Genomic DNA, 20,071 nt, shown 5'->3' on the forward strand with positions numbered 1-20,071 from the left:
AAACACCTTCTAGTGTTCTATCCAGTGAATGCAAAAGCACTGGGAAAACCAGTGAACCTCTATTTTTAAATATATAAAAGTTTGTATAAAAGTTCATTTTATTAATTTTCAATACAACAGAAAAACATTTTGGCTGAAATCCTATACCCATCTACTTGCAAATAAGCCTGACTGAACTCAATGTAGCTTTCTTCAGGGTAGAAATGTATAGAATTGTATTTTAACATAATAGTCATTTTATCTGCTCTGCAGTGATTTCCTGATAGTTTCCTCTGCTTGCATCTGGCTGAGATACCAGCAGAAGCATATAGGATATTTGTTAATTCTTGTTATTAAATATGGCAGATTAACATATTAGTGCCAATTCAGTCTCGAAAATTTCAGATCTAAGAGAATTGCCTTCTATCTGAATTAATATCCAATCTGGAGTGGTCAAGATTTCTTATATACTGGTATGAATGTACTAAAAATGTAGTCAGACCACTTGGATGCAGCAGTACAAAAGCAGAGACTGAAGATACTCACATCAGAGTTAAAGCGAAGTTGACAGACGTTACAAGAAATGACTTGTTTCTTCTTTGGGGGGAGTGACACTCCAAACGTGTGGTTTATGACTGCTTTTTGCACTGGATCCATCTGGGGAGCAAATAATAAAATACTCAAGTTATAAGAACTACACAGAGTGAAGAAAAAAAGCTGAAAATAAGACTGCCCTGAGACTTTCTGTAATAGGATGGGAAAGAAAATAATCTTTTTCTGGAAAATTTTGCCCTTTGCTTTGAAAATAAGGAAACAATTTTTGAACTCTAAAAATGTGATATTAAGAATGTCATCAAAAGTCAAACATTATAAAATAGCAAATTTTTTCCCCTCTTTTAATCACTAAAAGGATGACTATCTCTTATGGAAGGAGAGGATAATTGTCAGATTTATGCAAGAAGGAGAGGCTTCAGGAGGCCAAACCTCCACACTTTACACCAAATTGCTAAATACCAAACCTGAATCTCATAAGCAGCAATTTTGCCCCACACTCCATTTTATTTACACTCTTGAAAGAGAGAGTTAAATGTACCTTTTAGAGGGAAGGAAGAGGAGAAATGTAAATGTCTGATATGTATGAATATATATGGAATATATTTAGCATGTGTTGACAAATTGGTGAAATGAAAAATGAGACCTGTTGGACAAAAGATTGCACAAAGTTTACTGCCAATATCCATATTAAAGTAATCACTGTTATTAGGTCACCAAATAGTTGGCAAGATGCTTTCAGATTCTCTATAACTTTTCTTCCAGGGAGGTAAAAAGCATAGCGAAGCAAAAAAAGAAAAGCAAAAAGGAAAAGTGAGTAAGTGGAGGAATGAAGCAGCTGACGTTGAAATCATATAACCTGCATGTAATCATAATCTTAAAAGAGAATGAGGGAAGTGGCTACATACATTCAAATTAGTCTCTATCAGATGCTGTGATGGGTTGAGGTTGTTTCTAGATCTTTCCCTAGGGTCGCTGGGTAAAGAAATAAACCATCAATAGTTGTTACCCCAATGTTTAATATATAAAACAGCTGTTACATGGAAGACGCTCCATCTCTCTAGAGCAGTAGAGCAAAATTAAAACTTTTTGTAATAGCAAAGTTGGAAATTTATTTTTATGAGAATTTTTATTATTATTATTTTCACCATTAAAAATTCAGTAAACCCAAAAATCATTATATCTCAAACCAAAACAAGAGTTTGCACAAACAGGAAATGAAGAAAATAATTAATTCTAGTCATTTATCCTCTGCTCTTGCTATGGATAGGTACACTACCTCTGAATATGAAGGTTCTCTAAAGTTACTATGCCTAAGTGCCTTTGACAGGCAGGTACTCTCACATGTAATGGTAAGCTAAGAATCCGGAAAACCCTGGCTTGTTTGATATACATACATGGCCTGTTTGCTCTACACCACCACCACTGATTAAACAAACCAGAAATGGTACAGTATCCAAACGGGGGATACTGGCTTGTCTTTCCCAAAAAATCATAAACCAAGAACAAATTCTATTTCATGATTGCAGTTGGTGAAGGAAGCAACAAGCCAGGCCAGAGGACTCTGAATTGGTCCTTTGCCAGGATCAGTTCACAGCCTGCTGAGATTTAGACTAACAGCAACTTTTCCTTTCTGCGAGGGAATGAGACCAATTAATATAGTCTGTCTTCAGAGACTAATGGATCCAGAGGGTTTCCAGAGGGCTCTCAGGCATTCCTCAGCTGATATGGTTCATGTCTCTGTCAAATCCCTGGTTGATCTCTGGAATACAACTCTGACCCTGGTGGCTGACACGATTGCTCCTGATGGCCTCTCCGTAGTACAGCTCATACAGCGCCTTAGAATACCCCAGAGCCGAGAGTGATGAAGCAAAATAGGAGATAGTATGAGTGCAGAAGAAGAAAACTTACACTGGATGCCATCAAGCCCTGGTTATGTGCCTATAATCAGGTTTTTTTGGGCAGTGAGAGCAGCTAAGAAACAATAACACACTGCCTCCATTCAGCATTCTACCTGCCACCCAGAGGTCACCTGGGGCCTATAAAGACAGCTCAGACTCAGCTGAGGCCTGCTGTAATATATTTCCTAGGCATTTCTAGAATAACTTCTTTTGCAGCTGATGGGACTTAGATGCCAGTGCTACAGCAGTTGAATCATGTGAGGAACCCAGAGCACAGCAGTCAGTCTACATGAAATGTTATTGTATTTATCGATGTTATTCACTGCTCAGAGAGCTTCGGCTATTGGGCACTGCAGAAATTCAATGATAATGATAATGATAATAATTTGCATATTTCATCTGCATATTTCTCTGCTTTATTGTATGTTGTTTTTATTATTGTTATTTTATGTAATACTGTAATCCACTTAGAGAGTCTTCTGACTAGTATAATGGAAGATAAGTTGAATAAACAAACAAACAAACAAACAAACAAAGTTAAGAACCCAACACAGTCTATTTGGGGAGAAAATCCAAACTTGGAAATTAATTTTCAGTTTCCTTTATGTCTCTGTTACCCCTAAAATCCATTGTAGAGGGGCAGGAGGGAGCCCCAAACATCATGGGAGATACATTGAAAGGGGGGAACAGCTTGCTCTATCTTCCTGTGGGAGCTTCCTTCTGAATCTTTTCTGTGAATACAGGGAGCCCAAGTCTGCATCCAACAAAAGATCTTTTTCCTGAATTAAAAAAAAAATGACACAAGTTTTAATCTTTTTGTGGGGTTACGTTTTCCATCCTTGAGCCCAGATGAACAGCTTCATGGTTGTCTCGTACACACAACATTAACTGGAAAAGTCATCCTTGGTAAGTATACTTCTTTTAAATAATGTGCTTGGATTTTTTTCTTACTAATAGGAAAAACTGACTCATATTCTCCAAGGTCTTCTATTATAGCATCAACAAGTGATGCAATTCTACAGACTATTCAAACAATGACTTCTTATAAACTTACTCTGTACTAGTAAAGATGTAATAGTCAAAGCATTGGTACTGAGACATGCTAAAATGTAAATGTATTTGAATCTCAAGAAAACGCCTGAAAATATTTAAATCCATGGTCACTGAAGTGGTTCCTGGGTCATGAGTATGAAAAGCTGTTTCATACACAGAATCAAACTATTAGCCACTGAAAAAAACTTTTGAGATAACAGATCCATCCATCCCAAGACATACCAATTACAAGGAAGAATGGTGTTTTATAGCACAAAAAGAATCTCTAGTAATAGAAAGAAAGCATTATCACAGACTTTGTTCTAACTGCATCTCCTCAGTTCATTGTTCATAAGGATAGGAATAATTTTAATAAAACTATTCAGGGCACAATTCAACCAGGGTTTAAGAATGCTACTGCTTTCAATGAGATGGGTAAGTATGGGAACAATGTATGGAACTTAATTTTTCATAGTATTTTTATAGTGTTTCATTGTTATTCATATTTTAAGCCTTTCATTCTCTTAATTATGCAACAGTGTGCAATTATGCAACAGTGTGCAAGCTAATACAATGCCATACCATTTTAGCACAGTAATTTTGATAATACAGTACAGTATCGTTATCCCAACAGCACAGACAGAGGGTCTGCAGCTGAAGGAAAATATCTAGCCTAAAGCTTCCTTGACTTTATAGATGATATGAGAATTGAATCCCAAGGAAATGACTCTTTCTAATCCTCTATTTGTCCAAACCCCTGGCAGTCAAGATGGAGGCATTTGGCCCACCCAATCTTACTCCTTAGCATGTTTAGTTCTTGGCCCGTCTTCGTGGCCTACCTCTCAGTGGTCAGGTAGGGGGATAAAGAGGCTTGTGGATCCATGACCACCCCTTCCCCTTCCAGTGCTGCTCCTCCTTTCTTCTTCTGAGTTTCTGTCAAGGTCAGGAGAGAAACTGCTACAGAGCACGCCTCTCTGGGGAAAGTGAAGGTGAGCAGGACGTTTGCCCTTCACAACCGCCATCTTTGAGGACATAGTTGTGTCTTGCATGCCACTACAAAATGTTAAATAGCCATGTTTCCAAACCTGGCCATGAGAAAGTCTAAACTTATCCTGATCTGCTCTTGTTTCACTAAGCTGGGGCTAAGCCATTCCTTCACTCACAGAGGCCTCTAGTGTTCCAGAGCATGAGAGGAAGAAGACTATAACAATTTCACAAGGAGAATTTGTATCATGACTGCAAAGTTACCTTTTATTGGACTTTTAGTACCCATGTTGAAAATAGTAATTTGTTTGTAATTCATTCCCAGTTAAGATTTCATTGGACTCAGAGCAGAGCCTCTCCTGGGTAAAACTAAGGTGGAGTTAACTCTATTTGAGGGAAAAGGAAAGAGGGGAGTTCCGTTTCGAATAACTCCTAGCATGAGCAGAACTCGATCCCAAATTAGCCGGCTCATTAACCGAACAGATGCTTCCTGCCTTTACATTACGCTCTTTGTATCTCTAAGCCAGTCCTGGCTGGCCCACTTTAAGTTAAGAAAAGGCTGTAATTAGACATCCCTGCTAGGAAGAGAAAAGGAGAACATTTGGGGTGGGGAGAGACTGGCTACTCACACTGTGGCCCTCCTTTTTTAATAATAAGTTTTATTCAAAATTATAATCCTAAAAACAAAGAAAAACTAAAAACAACATCAATCATCAAAAACACCGGGCCTGCTGGGTCGGCCCCCACATTTTTTTTTCCATTTATGATAACTTAGAAACATATTTAAATCTATACGAAGTCTCATTTCTCTAGCCAATAATAAAAAGAGTCCCAAGTTTGATAGAAAACTGTGGCCCTCCTGATGCTTTGCCTGCAGCTTCAATGATCTTCACCACTGGCTATGCTGGTGAGGACTGATGAGTGTTCTAGGTCCAAACATCTGGAAGGTCACAAGACAGTCAACCCTACCCCAGGGCTCCAAGAGGCACTTGTCCCATGTGCCATAGCCTCAGATTTGCAACCTTCAGTGCCAGCTCTGCCAACCCTTTGCAGGAGGGATAAGAGCAGGCGGTGCTTACATAGCAAATATCGCTGTCTTCCATAAATTCCCATAATGGTGGCCCATAGAAGTTGGGTCATTCGGAAGTAGCAAAGGGTCTGCCTGAACTGTGCAGGGGCAGCCCGAGACATTTTGCTGCCTGAGGCAAAGATCAAAATGGCATCTCCTCCCATACCATGTTCAAAAGACAACTGGAGTGGTAGATTAATCTGTTTGCAACAATGATGATGGGACAATGTCCTCCAGTACACCTGAAGGTACTGGAGGACACCAGCCCATCATAATGTCCTCCTTAGTGCAGAACAGAAGCTCTCCCCCGCTCCCCAAACACCTTGCTGCTGCCTGAGGTGACTGTTCCACTCTGCCTAATGGTAGGGGCTGGCCCAGGAACTCTGGTTCCATAGCATCAGCACAGATGAAAGACACAGACAGCTCTAACAATTTCATGTGGACACCTAACAATACCATTAAGTAGGTTACCTCTGTGTGGCTTGCTCTAAAAAATCAGCATGCAGCTAAACTATGTTATCAAGTTATTCCTGGGGAAGACTGCACAACAAAAATGTCAGCTGGACTTCCTGAAACTGACACAGCACTGCACTAAATTCTCCATGTTCTGCTCTTAGAAAGCCAACATAATTGTTATCCATTTCACTTTGGAAATAGCTGGATGAATCTCATGCAGTTGGGTTGAAAGTTATTCCAACACATAAGGCATCTGCACAAAGGCAAAGTTTCATCAGTATTCGGGGTGGTGACTGGGAAAGCTTTGACTGAACGTTCTCATTCTCCATGGCCACCCCCAGTTGCAGCATGACTCAATGGCTTGGTGCTACAATGGTGCCCCAGGCCCTGTAATAAAAGATGCTAAGTCTCCAATTCCTCTGTTAATCCTCTTCTGCTTGATCCATTGTGCCTGCTGCTGCCTGGTGGTCCAGTGGCATCATCTCATTAGCTGTTTATATGCACGAGTAAACACAGGGAAGGGTTCCTTCTTAGAAGGGTATCTCCTGCAGAAGCGCTTGTGTGTATTAAAGAATTAATACCACCAGCTTTGTGAACCAATCTGATTCTTCCCAGTGGAGGAGGCCACAGGCGCACTGCTGAGAGTGCCCAGCTGCTGCAGATCAAGGTGGCTACTTCGACTAGCCTGACCGGTGGGAGCCCTTGTGGGTGTGCCAGCAGGCGGCAGCTCAGCCTCAGCAGACCTCATACTGAGGGAATGTAGAGGCTGCGGCAGCTCCAAAGAGCAGCGGCCGCCTAATCAGGCTTTTTTTTTTTTCTTTCAGTTTAGTGTATGTCACGTTCAGACAGATTTTTAGGATATTGTTGTTTCTTGAATGCTGCTTGTTTTGCCCTTTGCTTAGCCTGATTCATTTCGGGGATGGCAGGTTGGGGAATTACTTCATTTAAAAATATTTTCCTTCTGTTAACACTTTGGCTGGCAGGGAGGCGTTCACTTGTCCTCTTCAAGTAGCAACATGTCCTGGCCAGCAACAGCTTTGCACGTGTGTCTCCTGTTAAGCTGTTGCATCTTAAGGAGAAAGTGAGCCAGTTTACATCTCTTTCTCGAGTATGTGTGTGCAAGTGTTTGACACAGAACTTCAGTGTATGTTTATATTTTCCGTAACTGTGTGATGTAAGCTGTAAAAAGCCAAGCCTATGCTTGAGTTCTCTGCCAGGAGATAATATTTTACTTACAGTAAAGCATGGCAGATGTTTTCCTCTAAATTAGGTTATGAAAAATGTTTTTGCATTTTTCCTGTACATTATGAACTTTGTGTGTATGCACAAGTGTTGTACACATGCTCACTATCAGGAAAGAGCAGGAATCACACCATATATAGCCAGCTGTGCTACTTTGAGGATATTGTTTGATTTTTGGTGAAGTAGGAGACTTTCAGATATGTTTAAGGGCCAGATTTCCTGGGTACTGCTAACGAAATGATGGAGGCGTTGGCTCTACCCTCAGGGACGTCTGTACTGCTTTTGGGCCAAACAGCAGGAATACCAGATGTTACTTAATTGGTCTGCTCAACCAACATTGAACCACTGGGTTCATTACATTATATTCCTAAGACCTCACTCGGTTCCACAGAGTGTTCCCCAAATCAGAGATGCTCTCTCACTAGAGCAGGGGTCCTCAAACTTTTTCAATAGGGGGCCAGCTGAAAGGTGGCAGCTACACGCATGGGCCAGTGAGGAGGGGAGGGCTGGGTGCGTGGGCCGGTGAGGCATCGTCGGGTGTGCGTGAGGTGGTGTTTGGCGCGTGCAGTGGCGGCTCGCTCACTCGGAGATCTCCCGACGAGTCTGAAACCATCTCAGAGCGAGCAAGCCACTGCCTCCTGCCCGCGCTGCAAGCACACATGTGGGGGGGGGGCAGCAGCGTGGGCCGGATCCATCCCACGGGCCGTAGTTTGAGGACCCATGCAGTAGAGCTTGGCTTATCTCACAGCTCACTTCCCTTGGAAAGTCAGTGAAGCATTCCAACCCTGCCTCTTCTTCCAGTTCACATACAGAGTCTGAAGCAACCACCCTGGAACAGTGTCTTGTGGAAGCAGCAGACACAATTCCTAAAGAAAGTAATCTACCGAGTCATCTTTTTTCTGGGTGTACAACCTGGCACTTCTGCATGGAAAGCATACATAGAAGTTGCTGTGGTGCCTACAGCTGGCTTAGCTGGGTTTGAAAAGCAGTTACACTGGCAGTGAACTAGTTCAGCTGTTTCCTGAGGTTTCCTGGTTTTCTTGCAGTGCAGCCTTTATTTTGCAGAGGGCTGGAAGCAAACTGCTTTGTTTTGGCTGCAGTTCTGAGTGTTAAGACAATCCAGAAAGCAAGGTTATAATATAGGTAAATGGCCAGGCACCAATATTTCAGTCAGGTAAAGAAACAGACAGACAGGTGTGGTTAAAGACAAGCAGAGGTCAGAAATATGATGGAGTGGTCAGGTATATACACAATCCAGAAGCAAGGGCAAATGAGAATCTAAGGGTTAGTAGCACAGAGTATCAATCAGCAACACAAGGTATGAGCAACAAGGTAGTAGGCACTAGAACTGAAGAATGGCGTCTCCAGCACTAGCTATGTATGACCTGAAGGTTTTGAAAATCTGCATCTGCTGAGCTCCACCCAAGGCTCAGGCATGATCCATCAGAACATCCTGTCAGAAACATACTCTTGAGGAATTGTTTTCACTTCTTTTGAAGCAAGAAAGTTTTACTGGCTTTCTGCATTACCAGGAACCAAGTGATTGTTCAACCTCTGCTTTCAGGAAAAATTCATCTCTTTGTAACAGAGCTGGATCTGCAACAATGGATGGTTCAATGGCATCGGTCTCTGCGAATTCAAGTTCCTCCTTGGAGGATGAGTCCTCCAGCAGAGGAACGAGACAAATATCCAAATAAGTATTAATTTGAAGTTGTTGTTTATATGCCACCTGTTCATAGACTGAATGTGTTGTAAGATCTTCAATTTACTGCATTACTGGAGGTATTTATCCACCCACTTTTGTAATATCACTCTTTTAGCTGCCAAAAGGACACAGAGAATCAATTTCCCCTTCCATCTGTTACTTTCCATGAAGCAGGTAAATATATTAAAAAAGACTGTACATTAATATCTATTTAAAACTGTTCCAGTGCAAAATTTATCTGTGTAACAATTTCCTCCTCAAAGGAAGCAAGAACTGGACATTACCTAAATGTATGCTTAAAAGAAGCACTAAATGTATTGCACCTCCAGCAATCAGTTGACTTAGCCAAACCTTTGTTAAACAGACATCGAGGTGCTCAATAGATACAAAACAAAGTTTTTGTTGAATGAGATGCAGCCTAGGATTCATAGGCAAAACAGGCAGGCACCAAAGTGGTGATCTACAGATTAGGCATTTTGTGGTGGTGCCCACAGCATTTTCCCAAATTCACAAATGTACTTTTGCCCCAAACTCAAGGTCTCTGGAGGACTTGGATCCCATATGCAGATAACATGATTCTATGCAAAATGTCATCTCTTAGCCAGAACTGAATCTTTCTTATTCCTTACTTTCTGTTTTCCTTATTTCTCTCAATGTACCCCCCACATCTTTCTGCTTTAGCTTCTTCTTTGAAGACAAAAGATGAAATAAGAAAACCTTGCGATCTAAGTTTCGTTAGTTGCCAAACTCCCTACAGATTTAAGATACAATTTTATCTAAGTCTCAGAGCTCCAATACACATTTCCAACACTTCCGATACACCCAACATTTTCAAAGGCAGTCTGTTCTTTATCAGGGAGGTTCCCTATCTCATGTGGACTTGAAGGGTGTTTAATTTTGACTGAATCCTGTTTTGCAACAGAAAAAAAGTATTCACCGGAAAAGTTTTTCTGTGACTGTAGTGTGCCGCGTGCATCCTTTCTTCCCTGCTGCAATTACACAAATGAGGCCATTAGGGAAATCAGTAAGAATTACTACCATGCAAATTTGGTTTGAATTGGAATTCAGGTGCACCTGACTGCATCTATATTGTATCAAGTGTACCGCTAATGTTTCATATAGCAGCACATTCAGGTTTTCCCTCACTCCGACCCAGCAAAGCCAATTCTTTGTCTGAGGTCCTAGACTGGTGTAAAGTTGTACCACTGATGGGGTTATGGCTGTACACTGAAGGAGTACAACATATAGCGCAAGTGTGCTCCTTCCAGCATCCAGCCCATGAGTCTGCCTGTAACAAACATTCCACTGGTGTATCTTTGATGGCAGGACAGTTCCATGGGCAAAGGGTCCTCCTAGCATATCTGGCATTCTGCCAGGCTTTCAGCAAATTCTATAGTCCCTCAGCCAGTAGCTCTAAAATATAAGGCTGGATCTTAAAGTAATATATTGTATTAACAGCATGCCAAGAGAACAAGTTCTTTATTACTATTTCTATTCAACCAAAGCATGCACTACATGGAATAGAATCTTGACCACTCCTTTTCCAAAACTGCACAGAAATGGTTGCACATTCAAACAATTCACATCAATGTTAAATATTGCTCTTAAAGCCGCAGTTTGTAAAGTCAGCCATGTACAAAATAGCTACACACAATGCTTGTCCGAAGGAAGGTTTTTCAATTTACATATGTAAATACCAGAGGCATTTCTTAACTAATACTGTCAAATTCCTATCACACCATTACATTCAGCCACTTGGGTTAGCATGCAATGTAGCACATATCGTGCTGCACTTATGCAGCATATTCTGTATTGGCAGGTAGCTTCTCAAACGCACTGTGCTTTTTAAAATAGCCTGTGCCCCTACAATTAAACGGCTAATCACTACAAACAGCAATAACAACTATTGCAGTGATGCAAAGTACCTGAACCTTCTGAAGTGCTGGCACCAGTAGAAAAGGAGCAGCAGAAAGAAACACTATTGTCCGTAGAACAGTTTGGAGATCCAGCAATGCTCCTCCTGAGATTTCCAGATAATAATCCACAGCATTAATAACAGGGAGTTGGTAGTTAATATTAAAAAGGCGACACCATCATGCAACACAGGCTGTGATGTGAATCTCTATCTCCAACTGCAAACAGCGCCAGGATAAACTGACACAAACAATACGGCTGATGGAGCCCCGAGAGGCTGAGCACAAGACTCCTGTGAGAGCAAACAATGTTCTTTCCCAAACTGGAGAACTGAACGCTGTCTGCTCTTCAAGAAGGATAAGCATTAACAATTAATATACTTTAAATGCATGGGAAAGCAGAGGTAGATTACAGCATGTTTGCATAGCAAAATAGTACCTGCCTGCAAGAAGGTCAGTGCTGTGTAAACTGATCTTGGATTGCAGAACAGAATTAAACATGCCAGGAGGAGTAACTGGTGTAATCTGTTGGCGTTAAGTTGTTGTTTGCTGTTCAGAAAAACTCCACAGTTTGTCAGATACTAATCACTGTGGACTATTTAGCTGAAACTGTACTGGCAGGCATTTAACCCAGCACTCACTCTGTTCTGAATGTTTTAGCTGTTGGGAAAACATACCATTCACACAGTTCGCAGTGTAAGCAAGTTCTACAGGTAAAGCAAGATTAAAATTAATCTCACTTTGATCTTTCCTATACACACATTTTTGAAAGTAACAGGTGGGCAAGCTGGTATGATAACATCAATGCATAAGCCAGATTTTGCAACCACTGTCCATTTTTATATAAAGAATTCTTATTTGTGTAAGTTACGCCTCCTGTTTGGACTAGAACAGCTAATCACTGTATCTGATATTAAGCAATATTAGGATTTAGAATATGAGCCTAAAAGGAGATATACTGGCCCAGCATCTGATTCCACAATGCCAACTAGATCCAATGGGAGGCCTACAAGCCAGGCATGACCACGCTTCTGCTTGTCTCCCGACCTCTTTATTCTTAAATTTAATGACATTCTAAAAGGTACATGAATATGCATTTCTATAAATCTAATTCTGGATATTATTTCCTTGTTAAAAGCAATGCTTGAAGATTAAATTCTAATTCAGTGCAAACATGTTCTGCCCAAGCCTATGCTGTACTTATATTACATACTTATAATGTGAATATTACATACTTATAATGTGAATCTGTGACCATCAAACAAATGCACTGCTGCTTTTTAAGGAAAGGAATAAACCATGTCTGCCTTTGGAGCATTATAAAAATTCCAGCACTGTAAACACTGCACAAATAATTCACTGTAATTATTAATATGGGCTTATTCCTGTAGGGTGGGGCTCATCACGTGTTGGTGTCCACTTCTGAACGCTTATTTCACCAGGATCTTTTACTAGGACTTTTCTAGACTAGGCTGATGAACCTACTGTATGTACTTATGCAGTGGTCAAGAAGGTGAACACCACCCTTGGTTGCATAGCCAGAAGTGTGGCTTCTAGATCGAGAGAGGTATTACTACCACTCTATACGGCTCTGGTGCGCCCGCAACTGGCGTATTGTGCTCAGTTTTGGGCCACTCATTACAGAACGGATATAGCCAGGTTGGAGTCAGTGCAGTGTAGGGTCACAAGGTTGGTGGCCGGTTTGCAGGGGATGGAGTATGAGGCGAGACTGAGGGAACTGGGTCTCCTCAGTCTAGAGAAGAGGAGACTCAGAGGGGATCTGTTGGCGACATACAGGTATGTGAGGGGATGTCACATGGAGATGGGTAGAGACTTGTTCTCCCCTGCAGAGGAAGGCAGGACGTGCTCCAACAGAGCAAAGCTCAGGGAGCCAAGGTTCCATTTGGATGCCAGGAAGCACTTCCTGACAGTTAGGACCCTGAGGGTGTGGAATGGGCTTCCACAAGAGGTCGTTGAGGCCCCATCGGTGGGGGTGTTCAAAGATAGGCTGGACATGCACATGGTGGGCATGTCGTGAGCAGAGCCGGCTGGAGCCAGGGTCAGACTAGATGGCCCGGGAGACCCCTTCTGACTCACTCTGTTTCTATGTTACTTCTAAATTTGTTGCAGAGTCACTATCAGATCTCTACATAAAGTTACTTTTCCCTTACTTTTCATAATCTCCACTATGTAACTTCTATGCAGTGCTATGGTATAGTGGAACAACACTACTACACTAGTGAGGAGTTGCAATTCGTTAAATAATTCCCCCAGATACTGGATTTTCCCATCTCCAAACCCACCCACTGCAAAACTGTTTTTAAAACACAGGAGCTAAATGGAGGGTGAAGTTGTAAACACTTATGAGTGAGAAATAGCAAGCACTCAATCAAAAACTGTCTAGAAAAGCTCTAGGTCTATCTGGTGGTCCTTTATTAGCTGTTTCAAGTATGTACTAAAGCTCTGCTGCATACTTAGTTCTCAAGTTATGAAAACTTCTTTTACCAAACAACACAGGCCAACATATTCCATTTTAGTAGGAAATTCAAATCTGCTTTAGAACTACTAAACCTTGCAAATTGCTTCTGTAAGATTTTGGGCACAGTCTTTAATTGAATAGTCTTGTTCAGTGTTCTTGTATGTAAGGCATTAAACCATTTTTCAACAATCCAGCTCAGATTAGTCACATTTAACTCAATGGAGCTTAAATTAGTAACAACTAACTTGTGGAAGTGATTTGCACAGAATTTAAGCACAGTTGAGTAAAGGTGACAGAATGTGGTATAATAAACATGCAGACGGCTTGAACAAACATTTTGACTATGTTCCTACCATTTATGAAGAAGTGCAAATCAACACGTCTTCATAGTTCGACCAATCAATTATTGTGTTCTTTTCCCTAGGAGATAAGGAAATACTAATGGTAACACTGATTTAAATTGATGATTTAAATTAGTCTTTTCTCTTGGCAATTTAAATTGGCTTGATTTAAATTAATCTACCCTGGAACATCCAGGAGTATAACTTTTTTCCTTCTGTAAAATCACCAACAGTACTGAAATTTAAACTCTTCAGAGCCTGATATTCAGATTATCATTCATCTTTAGGCAAGACTTCCTGTTAACTTCATAACTGCATATGATCAAGATTTCTAAAAGCTGCTTTTATTATTCATTTCCCCATCTTGTATATCAAAATATATTCAAGGAGGTAATACAGACTTCAAATATAATGAAAATTAAGCAATCAAAACGTTATCCAAATAGTTCTGAACTACTACATAAGGTAAACTGCATCAGTGTCTGCATCACATACAGCTGAAAAAGGGAATGGATCCTACTGAGATCAAAACGACTGCCAGTATTTGTTTCCAGGCACCTCAGTATACTGTGCTTTCTTTCTGATCTCCAGTGCAAGTTGCACAGAAGCCCCCTGATGATTTACTTGCACTCATACATCCCCCACTCCAAAAGGAGTGGGCCTGGCCACAGCAGGCCGATGTACACGATGGGGCCAAGCATAACAGGATAGTCTCACAGCCAACACTGGCCTCTCTCCCCATATAACTATGCTGTGAGGAACTGAACAACTGAAAAGAGCCTCATCGTTGATTCCTGCTCAGCCTGACATGTAAGGGACCAGCACTCTGTTGTCCCCTTTCCCCTGCTCATATCAGGGCCTATAAATTTACCTGAAGGATGAAGAAGGAAAAGCAGCAGTATAGGAAACACGCTTGCTTGGACTGTCCATCCTCTCCACTGAGTATTGGTGTGTGCATACCTGGAGTGTGGAAAAGATCGATTCTCATGTATCCTTTATATCTAATTCTCTAGAGGGGTACTTGGGTATCTAGGATCTCCCTGAAGAAATGTTAAGAAGGCACCCCCCTTATAAAAGAATCTTGCACCCAATTTAATCAAATGTTTTAGTCTATCAACTTAGTTGAATCTTTTTTTCAAAACAGCACTCACCTTGTGCATATTAGAAATGTAGATAGCCTCATTTTCACAGGAATGGATATATTTTGTTTAGTGAAACCTTAATACTAAAATATATTTGTCAGTATTCAGTTTGACAAGTTAGCTATAGATATGCCAAAGTACCTTGTGTCCACCAATGTAACAATGTTGACACATTTTGATTTCTAACACAATTTGAACTTACCTCATGACAGCCTGCTTAACACCTTGCCCATGACATTCGGATTTTCTTCTAAACCTTACTCACATCTGTAACTATTCTGACAGTTCAATGTCTATAGAGTTTCTCTTAAAATATGCTAAGACACAAACCACAATTCTATCATCTGCCTCTTATTCAAGCACTTTCAACTGGTTTATCCTCAGCTGCTGAAAAGCAGCCTAAAGAAGGTGGGTAGTCTTTTGGATGATTAAAAAAAAGAATCAGCCTTAAGATGCAATGAAACAGCCTTTTCCTATCCTTGGGCACACACAAGGCAGATTTTTCTATTACTCTTGGCCAACCAGAAGCTGACTATTCTCTCTAATGTTCAGGGATTAATTAATACCCAGACCATAGATCCAGTCTAAGAGCCAGGGCTTACATCTGATTACATAGAAAGTAACAATAAGGAAACTCTGAGCCTAAGGGGGTATTTGCACGTCACACTAACCCATCCTGTTGCAATCGTAAGCCAGTTTTGGCTTACAGTTTTTTAAACAACTCTTTCTAAATCCCACTTTAAAAGTGGAGCTTTACTTCTGACAGTAAATGGGATAGCTGGCACTTTTGCATGTTCCTGGGCTGGCTGAATCTTAGGAGCAGGTGAAAAAGTAACAGCACTCCTAGGACTCTTGAGTCCAAACCCTCCTACCCCATGAACAGAGAATCCTAATGCAAAGGGGGTAAAAAATCCACTCCACTTCACTTTTGCAAGCTCAGATCATTTGCACCATTGGTTACATTTGGCAGCTTGTCTTTTGAAGCTTTTAAATGGAACCAAAGGAGAACAAAAGCTTATCTAAAGTCACTATAAGGCAATGCCAAAGGGGTACCTGTTAAATTTGCCAGCAGGCACTCTCCTGCATATTGCTAACCCAAAGTTCCCCATTCCTGCAGCTGCAAAACTCTGGATGTCCACAATTGTGCAAGTTTGAGTACAAATAAAAATAACAACACTTTATGAAATATTTGTGAAAATTAGGAAAGAATTCTAAAGATGTCAGTCAGCAATGTCATTCAGGCCGCAACTCCAAGGTGCCATTGTGGACAGTCCACAGGTGTCAAAGCAGGCTTTGTGAAAGCCGATTGATAGCTGGATTTTGTACTCCCCGCAGGAAAAAAGTTTAAATGCCAGAAATCCATGGTGAGCCTGACATGACTCACAACCATGGCAAGCATTATGGAAACAACCTGATTCTCCCTTGATGTTTTGGGGGATACTATGCCAGGATCAATGGGGGAGGGAGTGACCAACAATGCATAATTAGCCCAGGTGTCTGTTGGATACACCCTAATTGTCTGCACAATGACCAGTCCATCAAGGTTTATGGTTGCTGTGACACGCAAACATCATGTCTATAGTAGGGACCAGGCCTGTCTTTCTGGAACACAAGAGATAAGTTCCGATCTTGCTGGAGCCCAAGCACATCTCTTTTTAAGAAGCTCATTATTGCCCATGTGAATTTCAGATAATTGCCTAGTTGGTTTGATGCCTCCAACAGAAATTTAATTTCATGCCAAGTGTCTTAAGTGGCAGCCATTCAAGACATTTGTGTTGCTAAAAGAAGCAGACAGTAATAAGCCACTACAATCTTCTGAAACAGTCAGAGCAGTCTGTTTTTCTAAAATCCTCTTTAACCGCCAGCAGATGTCAACATGAATCCACTATATACCTAAACTCTGGTCCACATCTTCTCAAGAGGCTTGTTGGACACATTCTCAAAATTCTCTAGTTTACTGAAGGTACACATTTATTTGGAAATGTGCTACCTACAAGACATAACCTTGTCAAAATCAACATACAGTAAATTATTTCAATTTGGAAAACAGAAGCACACCAAATACTAGGTTTCCCTGTTCTCTCTGCATGGTCCACTATGAATGTACACATTTGCAGAAGCATTACAGACCTGTATTTAACCAGGCTTATTTTTAATTATCTGAATTCCTATGCACATATGTACATAAACTTGCACATTGTGCACAAAACTTTTCTTTCCTTTTTGAACAAGTTTATGGAAAATAATTTTTAAAAAATTTGTCAGGGTTGACAAACAAGCCAGAGTGTTGGTCACTTGAAACGAAAACTACAGAGCATTACGAAACCTTAGAAAGGGTTAGGGTGGGAAGACTGGCAACCTCAGGGTGATCCAACCCAGTCTACTGCATTGCTCATATTCTCTATTTTCAAAACCATCCAGAAGAGTTACTCAGCTGAAATCACAGGACTTTTGTTTCTACCAGATTACTGAAGATCACAGCTGAATCTGAATACAACTGAACATTTCTGAGCTTAAAAAGCAGAGATGCAAATCCAAGTCAGAAAGACATTGCTGGGCACATGCATTCTACTTACCAAACTTTCCCTTCCCACCTTCTCACTTTCAAAAGGATGTGTGTGTGTGTGTGTGTGTGTGTGTGTGTGTGTGTGTGAGAGAGAGAGAGAGAGAGAGAGAGAGAGAGAGAGAGAGAGGGAGGGAGAGGGAGAGAGAGCGCGAGCATGAGCCAGCAAGCAAGCGAATGAGCCAGCAAGACCGAGAGAGTGTTCACACACCTTTGTGATGTTAAAGGGTGTCCCCTTGCTAAAACGAAAATATATGATATCACAGAAAACAATTGAAGGCAGTATGCAGATAAACTGATGGGTAAAGAATTCAAGTGAGAATGATGTAATTACAACAGGCAGTTTCTCAGACCCTCCAGTCTCACTAACTGCTTCCTTATCACTCAGGTCCAGAGTCAGTACAGCATCATGATAAGAGATGCAAGATCTTTTTAATTGGGCTGGTATTGAGTAATAGCAATGTATTTATCATTTAGTATTATACTCCCTTTTATAGGATGCAGTTAGCATGAAGTATTGTTAACTTCTGCAAATTCCTGGGACTGGGCAGGCAAAATTCCAAACAAACTGAGCCAAAACAGATCCACTCCCTGGATCACATTAAAGCAACTCTAACCCCAGTCACTTGGGCCTATGTGTACAGCATCATGTCAGTCATTTCTCTGGCAGACATCAGCTGTGCTAGTGGACAAGTACTGTCAATGCAGGATTTGGCAGCAAGGAAATGTGCCAAAGGATCAGGCTCGAGATCAACAGAGCAGATCACAACAGGATGGTCTGGTTGGTACTTCTAGTCAGAGACAATGGGGTCTTGGATGCTGCCCCATTTTCAAGTGCAAATGGCAGAGGGAGAGTGCAGTCTCCGGTTCTCACTGCTGAGTGGCCTTGTTTGAATACTCACCACATTTTAGCTGGTACACAGGTTAAGCACCCATTACATACGGCCCTTGGCCATAACACTTAAGTACTTTTACACACCAGTGTCTTGTTTGAAGCAGATTATGGGAAAACTTGCATTATATTCATTACATACGTCTACTGCAATGATATATCACGAAAATACTGAAAGCTTCTAATGAAAATGTTACTCTCTAGGATCAAATAAAGGGACTGTAGGTGGCGCAGTAGTTTAAACCACTGTGCTGCTGGGCTGGTTGATCGAAAGGTCACCAGTTCGAATCTGCACAACGGGGTGAGTTCCCGTTGCAGTTCAAAAGCATGCAAATGCAAGTAGAGAAATAGGTGCCACTTCGGTGGGCAGGTAACAGCGTTCCGTGCACTTCGGTGTTTAGTCATGCCGGCCACATGACCACGGAGACCGTCTGCGGACAAACGCTGGCTCCCTCGGCCAGGAAACGGAGATGAGCACCGCCCCCTAGAGTCAGGCATGACTGGACTTCACATCAAGGGGAAACCTTTACCTTTAGGGCCAAATAAAGGCTCTAAGGTATCTCTAATTAAGATTCACATTATTTGTGATTGAGGTAGGAAAGAACTCTATATCCAACAAAAATGGAGTAACATATACAGGATGGAGCTTAAATTGGAATGGTCAGCAGACTGTAGGACAATATTTACATACCGACTCCCACATCATTTTTCAACATGTAGCAATAACAACAAAGCTGCTAGTATCCGTCATATCGTAACAATTTTGGGATAAACAATGTTTTTGTGTTATGAATGCAAGTAGGTGCCTTCCCCTTCCTTCTTCAGTGCTTCTGCTTATAAACTAAAGAGTTCCTACTTATATGTACACTTGAAAGAACTCTAGTTTGTTTAAACTATGGTGGCACAGGTATGCTTCTGCCCTTTCTTGGATGTAGTCTGTCTTTAACTCTCCTGATATTTAATACTGCCACTAGGAATTTTAATTCCGAATCTTCTTAATTAACCTCCCACAGTACTGTGCCCAAGCTATAAGGCTCCTTTGTTGGACAATGCAGTCCTGAGGATGATATGGTGGTATTGAAGCAGCCTTTGCTGCTGAGTTAACAATAAACAAAATAAAACTGTATTTGTACAAGGAGCATAATGGTTACAAGATGTTCAGTAACTTATTTCCTTGGTGAATAAAACAATGTATAATAATAACAATTTCTGACTGAGGTATCTCACTCCTTCCCTTCCCGAACACTCCTCACTCTCAAATCTTCACTTCTCTTCTGAATGCACTTCGAAACCATCTTTATTCTGTCTCAGTTCAGGTTTTCCACTCTGCACTCAGGTTCCTGCCACCTTCTGTTTCTCAGACCTTATAATACTGGCAATATCTGGCTGTGACTCTCCCTAATGGCTCATGCATCCCGCAAGTCTTCTGCTTCCTTTTCTTTCCTTCTGTACCTCAAGTGCCCTCCACAGTTGTATCTGGGCTTCTAATACGAAAGCTGCCTCTACAGCTCGTGCAGGTGGCTGACTGACCACAACCAGGAAGGACTGAAAATATCATTTCTCTCTCCTAACATACTTCCAAGCTCTGTCCATACACTATCAGTCACCAACCAAATCACCTCACTTGCCCCTCCCCGCCCCCACACTCCTCGGAAACTTGCCAATATTTAAAGGAATACACACACAACACTTTAAATCATTACACAGAGCTTGTTCAAGTAAGTCAGAATCAAACACGGGTTATGACCAGGACTTGCTAATAAAACAGAACATAAACCAGGTGATGAGAATCTCCCAGGACCCACCAAGGATGCCAGAATG

At 41.2% G+C, this 20,071-nt stretch overlaps 1 protein-coding gene across 4 annotated transcripts in view; it reads right to left on the reverse strand.

Moving 5' to 3' along the window:
- ZNF385B (zinc finger protein 385B) overlaps positions 1-20,071 on the reverse strand; it is a 100,960-nt gene that overhangs the window by 47,823 nt on the left and 33,066 nt on the right. For all 4 annotated transcript variants that reach the window (XM_044427120.1, XM_044427121.1, XM_044427122.1 and 1 more), the window contains one exon: positions 526-636. In XM_044427120.1, coding sequence (XP_044283055.1) covers positions 526-636 — 111 coding nt within the window. The remainder of the gene's footprint in view (positions 1-525; positions 637-20,071) is intronic.

The sequence above is a fragment of the Varanus komodoensis genome, unplaced genomic scaffold, assembly GCF_004798865.1.
Source record: "Varanus komodoensis strain SLA01 unplaced genomic scaffold, ASM479886v1 scaffold18_1, whole genome shotgun sequence".
Taxonomy (NCBI): Eukaryota; Metazoa; Chordata; class Lepidosauria; order Squamata; family Varanidae; genus Varanus; species Varanus komodoensis.